This window comes from Lolium perenne, chromosome 6 (genome assembly GCF_019359855.2).
Source record: "Lolium perenne isolate Kyuss_39 chromosome 6, Kyuss_2.0, whole genome shotgun sequence".
Classification (NCBI taxonomy): domain Eukaryota; kingdom Viridiplantae; phylum Streptophyta; class Magnoliopsida; order Poales; family Poaceae; genus Lolium; species Lolium perenne.
The window spans coordinates 40563626-40570035 of record NC_067249.2 but is presented as its reverse complement, the minus strand read 5'-3'; the positions used below and the strand labels follow the sequence as shown (position 1 = coordinate 40570035).

Sequence of the window (6410 nt, the reverse complement as noted above, 5' to 3'; positions counted from 1 at the left end):
TTCATTTCATGTGAAAATGGAAAAAATGGCGTCTTCCGGAAACTTGAGGACAAAATAGACCATGTTTGAAATTTTGTCAGAAAATGGCTTCTTTCCACGACGCTAGGGCTGGGGCGCCGTGCTAGCAAACCGTGAGCCCGGACGCTTCGAAGTGGCTGGATAAACCAGTGTGCATGACGCCTTTCATGGTCCAGCCCCAGGCATCATAAAGAGAGTCCATTTTGTGAAAAAAAAAATCATAGACGGTACATTTTATGATGATTTTTTTGAAAGAAGCCATTTTTTGTTTATTTTCGCTCATTTTACAAGCGAGGAAAGAGGAGAGAGATGAACAGCACGCCGCTAGCAACTCTGAAGATAAACAGAGACGTACGACAGATCACAAGGCCTCGTCCAACCAATGTCGATCACTCAAATCAACGGTCAGAGGCCATGATTGCATGTGTACTAGAAGGACCCCGCGCGTCTTGCCGCGCCGATTTGTCCTTTAACGTGTAAACCATTTTTTTTGTTACACTGTACATTGTTCTAAGAAATTCAATAGTTCAAATACCAAAAAGAGTTTCAATCGCTTAATAACCTCTACTTTTGTTATAACTTATATTATCGAAGAATTTTAATATTGCCACAAACAAAATTCCATTTTCTAGAATAGTAAAGAAAACAAAATAGCTTGGCGAACTCAGAGGACAAAACTATACATAAAAAAGAAAATATGCCCTATTGGATGTGGACCCATTGTATATTGTTCTAAGAAATTCAACATGACAATATAACATAAAAATACAATAGTTTCGCTATCACATGATGAAATCCATTTCACAAAACAGCAAAGTTCCCAGAATCACTTTGGAAACCCGAGAGGACACAACTAAACTATATAAAAAAAGAGAAAGATGTACCTATTAAACATGAGAATTGTGAAAATGCTTGGTCACAATATTTATGCAGAGGAAGGCCGAATGAAAATCTTCCAAAATAAAGAAATACCATGTTCTTTAGGGAAAATAGGTACTTCTATTCACAATGTGAGCTTGTGCTAACACATCTTTGAAATAAGTTGGAATATCGGACTCTTCGTATCCTATGTGGTGGAAATGTGAGACACTATCAGTTTGCATTCCATCGCACCCTAAATATTGTCTGCTATGAAGAGATCAGAGAGCTTAGATGAGAAATACATGTCTAGCAATTCTGTAGAGAAGAATCTATGATACAAAACGCTAATCATCCTGAATGTATGTCTGTATCATGAATCACCAAATTTTGTTGGGCAAAGACCATTGTTGCATCATGCTAAATTGCAAATAAAATGTTTCCAGATACATAGATAAGAAAAGTGTTTTATAACCATGGATTTTTTTCTATTTAGGAAGTCAACATTATTTTAGTGAAAAAAGGACAATATGCTAGCATTGATTCAGTTTGGACAACCATTGATCCAATCAATTGAGAACAAAACCAATTTGGTACCATTGACAATACTTCGTGCCGGTTTGCTGCTCGACTAAATCTCTTATTCCAATAAACTATAAAAAAAATTCAAGGGAAGCCAAAAGTCAAGTACTACTATAATTGTGCTGTGTGTGGATCAATAAAGAGGCTATGAGTCGGTGTAGTACAAAACTCTTCCAAGAAGCATTTCTGAACTACCCAGATCTAGTAAGAAAATAACAAAACAAAAAAATCACCTATACAGGGATCTGCATTTGCAGACAAAAAAACTATACAACAACAAAATTTCATCGATGCTCGTCAGAAAAGAATTCATGATTTCCCACCTGCCCTAAATAACAATGGATCTCTACTCAGATTTCCTAAAATTTGTTATATTTCTGGTAACGGGAAAAGTGAACCATGAGTAGAGATACAGCATTGTTATACTTACATGATTGCAGGCTCTGAGTTGAATCTGCAACAACAGCTGCGCTTCCACTGGCATCTATACCTAAACTGTACTGTTAATCCGAGGATATTAGATTACACAAACATGCATCCACATAATAATTACTATTTTCAGACTGTAGATATGTCATTTTCATACATCCCAACCGATAGACATATAAGTTTGCAGATAACCTCTGGTGTGTGTGTTACAAAGTACATGCATATATAGATCTAAATATACTAATGCAGCAATAAGAGGTACATGCATATATAGATCTAAATATACTAATGCAGCAATAAGAGCAGCTGGCCCGAAAAAACTGAAGAAAGGTAACTACGCACATACACATGCATAGAACTGAATTTTTTAAAAGGAGTTCAAAATTAGTTAATGACCCCACGTGTTTTTCTAATTGCACTACAATTCTTAAATGCGCATAAACAGTTTAAAACAAGTGAACAATATTTATATACTGCATAAATAATAGAAATATAGAAGTGTCATAATTTGGATGCACTTTCCACTAAGATATTGGAGATCAGGTAACTATCTTGACCAGACTAAAGGTAGAAACTTTTAACAAAATCAAATATCTGTGGCATCTTCATCAATATGGCGTACATGTCATAGATCTTAAGGTAACCTTGTTCATCACTATTTATAAGATACAGTGTTACAATAATGCGAAAGAACTGTATGCCTAATTATTGTGGGAGTAAAAGAACCACGCCTGAAAATTAAATTGAGCAAATAATAGCTTCCTTCTTTGCCTTAATCTCACTAGTTTAAGCTTCTACAAATTGGACGCGAGCCATGGAAAATATTATAAAGTACATTATTTCTATGCAACAGATTGTAAATATATTTATTTGGCTCCTGCAGATTTAATGTGATTTCATAGAGCATTAGTTAGCTTAGACTAAAGCAAAAATGATAAAGGAGGCAGTGTGTCTTACTGCAATTTCATGTCTCCTCGTCCAAGCGGCCGTCTGTTACAGTATAGTGGCAACAGCAGTCACGCAACCTATGCCAAGCCATCATCGGGCTGGGTGTTCTTGCAGCAAATCAGATCAGTGCCTCAAGAACAACACGCCTGAAATACCAGACTTAACAAGCAAAACAAGAACTCAGGAATTCAGTACAGCTGGCCACCAAGAGAACTGATATGCATCAAAAGGAAATGCATGACATTAAGCTACAGAACAACGGCAAACTATTACACTGTCATACTGAACCTTTTCAATCGAAATCATACTCCAATTCATTACATTGTCTTTCATACACTGGATCAGAACCACAGAACCAAATAGCTAAACATCGGTCAGTACCCCCTTTCCTGAATAAGATTAACAATTTAACATCCTCATAGCTGGATCTCCCTCCACACCACCACTCGATTGTCCACCTACCTAGTCCATGCACAACACACTAATTTAAGGCCTCGTCTATTATAAGCTATGGACCACGGTTATGATGGATGAGGAACTGTTTCCATCACACCCATTCAGCATCCGCGTTACAGTTCAATCAATCACCATGGAAAAAATTGAAGCTCTAATAATTCCAGTATGAATACAAAGAGAAGGAGAGAACACCGACATACAATCTTACCGTGTTGTTGAGATGGGGGCTTGAGGTAGATCCATAGATGGCCTCGGCCGTAAGGCAGAGGGCGCGAGCGCAGCACTTGCCGTCGACGTAGAAGGCACGGAAGCCGCGACAGGCGATGGCGACCACGGGGCAGGCCCGGTCGCTTTGGGGCACCGGCGCCATGTCCGCCAGCTCCCGGGCGCAAGCACTCATCCTCGCCCCGTCTTTCTCCCCCGACGACGACGCCATGGCTGGAGGACCGCCCTCGCGCGTACTCCTGCGGTCCCGTAGTCCCGCGGCACCTGCTCCTACAGGCGGTCCAGCGAGTCGCCGTCGCACGAGAGGGATTGAGAGAGCGCGGTGTGCCCTTGTGCGCTACGCCTCTTCGTGTCGCCTCCTCCCGTCCACTCTCCAACTCGGGCACCGCCTACAGGCATACGGTGAAAAAAGCAACATTTGGCAACCAAAATACGATACGGGGCTGTGAAAGCGACCTGCGGATCAACCACAAACGCTGCCAACCCTGGGAGCTTAGAGCTCTTAGGGATATAGGCTTCGTTTCGATCGCGTCACTCAATCAAAGCACTTGACGGTGAAATGTCAAGTCATTGGATGAGGTTACTCCATGGATGGATCATGGATGTATATATGGATCTCTGCCCAGCATGGTCTTGACCTAGGCATACCAAAGCAAGATTAAACACTCTGTCCTTTCTTTTCATAAAGCTATATACACCAATACAGCCCAATAGCCCATATCCAGGTATCCGGCGGCCCATTACAACCCATTCCAAAGGGCCCTTCGCCTCTGCCTTGCTGCTCCACATCCTTCTTCCCAAAATGGAACCCCCAAAATTCACGCGTCCTGTGGTCGAGGTGCAGTCCAGCGCGAGTTGATGGTGGTGGCGGCGGAGAGCGCCCCAAAGCGCCGGCGTGCGTGAGAAAGCGGCGGGTCCGTGGAAGTCCCCGATCCATGTCAGCGCGGCTTCGGCGGCGGCAGATCGGATGTGATGGCGGCGGAAGAAGCTGCCGGTGGTAGGAGGAGGAGGAACAAGTCCAGGCCGGAGGCACAACTCGAGTTCCTCGGCGTGCGGAGGCGACCTAGCGGCAAGTACGGGGCGCAGATCACAGACTCGAACGCTCAGAGATGGCTCGGTACTTTCGACGCCCCCGAGGATGCCGCGAGGGCGTTCGACGCCGCGGCCGTCAGGCTGCGCGGCGCGGCGGCCGAAACCAACTTCGTCCAAGCACCCACGGCCTTCAATGACGATGATGCAGGTGTCGCCGCGCACGGTCCCTCCTCACCGGTGAAGAAGAAAGCTAGAAGGCCGGACGACGGGGCCGACTTCCGCGGCGTGTATCGAAGAAACAGCGGCAAGTACGGGGCGCATATCAGAGACTCCAAGTCCAAGGGGAAACCTTATAAGTCGCTCGGCACCTTCGACACCGCCGAGGACGCCGCCAGGGCGTTCGACGCCGCGGCCGTCAGGCTACGAGGCCCGGCGGCCGCAACCAACTTCGAGCAAACACCCACGTCTGCCGCTGCTGACGAGGACGTCGCCCTTCACCGGCCTTCCTCACGGTCACGGGTAAAGAAGAAGACGGTAGCCAGGCAGCTGGAAGCCCGGGCTGTGTTCCGTGGCGTATACCGGACAAGCAGCGGCAAGTACGGGGCGCATATCAGAGACTCCAAGACCAAAGGGAAACCTTACAAGTGGCTCGGCACCTTCGACACCGCCGAGGAGGCTGCCAGAGCGTTCGACTCCGCGGCCGTCAGGCTACGCGGCGGCCAAAACCAACTTCGAGCAAACACCCACATTGGTTGTTGTTCAGCTCCCTTCCTCAAGGGCGGAGAAGAAGGCGGCGGCAAATAAGCAGCCGGAAGCCATGGCCGGCGTGCACCAGAGACGCAGCGGCAAGTATGGGGTGAGGATCACACCCAAACACTCGGAGGGGACAGCTCTGATATGGCTCGGCACGTTCGACACCGCTGAGGACACCGCCAGAGCGTGCGATGCAGCGGTCATCAAGATGTCCGGTGCGAGTGCCGTGACCAACTTCGAGCCGTGCGGCCAATCGGCGGCCAAAACTAATTTGAAGGAAACACCTGTGGCCGTCGCTGCTGATTACGACGAAGGATCACTCGTCGAACTCCTGAATGATTTCCTGGAGCTGTCCATGCTCGACTTCCGCTCGGACAACATCATCGCAGGTGCACAGCACGACGATCTCATGGATGACCTGAGACCGGTGGAGTGGCAGCAGGTGGACGAGTTGCTCAAGAACATGGAATCCACCTATGTAAGTTACTATATTAGCTGCTGTATGTCCCTTGATCTCTGCATGCCATGTGTGCATAGTCATGACATTCAGTTATGCTGATTTACTTATGCCATGTATGCCTTTTGAGGTTCAGGACAGGGAGGCGCTGATCGGAGCGGCTGAAATTCTTCAGAAGATTTCACTAGTTGGCATGGACATGGTGGGAGAGCTGAACCAACATAAGTGATGATCAAAGCGCGCCGGCAAACTGATGATGATGAACATTCCTTACTCCTAGGCTTATACGATAATCGGGATGTCTGGAGCCCCTTTCTGTCAGCTGAGGAGATGGTGGCGCGAGCAGTTCTTAACAAACCTATAACCCCGGGCGACGCCGCAGATTTGGAGGCTCTAGAGGCCACCAGACAGGAAATGCTGGCCACAGCCAAGAAGCTCGCTGATACCGAAGCCGCGTTAAGGGAAGAAAGGGAACAAGCTGCAGGTCTGGCGGAAACTTTCGACAGACAGGATCGCGAGATTGCTGCTACACTCGAGCAGGTCAAGGGCATGGCGAAAGAGTGGGAAGTAAAGATGACCTATGCGCAGGCGGAGGCCGATCGAATTGTTAGAGAAGCAATCCCGCCTCGCAGGATCAACTTCGCCACGCCCG

At 46.7% G+C, this 6410-nt stretch overlaps 1 protein-coding gene across 1 annotated transcript; it reads left to right on the top strand.

The window, feature by feature from the left end:
- The first annotated feature begins 5331 nt into the window (after positions 1–5331).
- Positions 5332–6051, top strand: LOC127309705 (ethylene-responsive transcription factor SHINE 2-like). The gene is made up of 2 exons (XM_051340456.2): positions 5332–5779; positions 5895–6051. Exons 1-2 carry the CDS (start codon positions 5366–5368, stop codon positions 5985–5987), a joined length of 507 nt encoding a protein of 168 aa, XP_051196416.1. The 5' UTR covers positions 5332–5365; the 3' UTR covers positions 5988–6051.
- Positions 6052–6410: the final 359 nt, after the last annotated feature.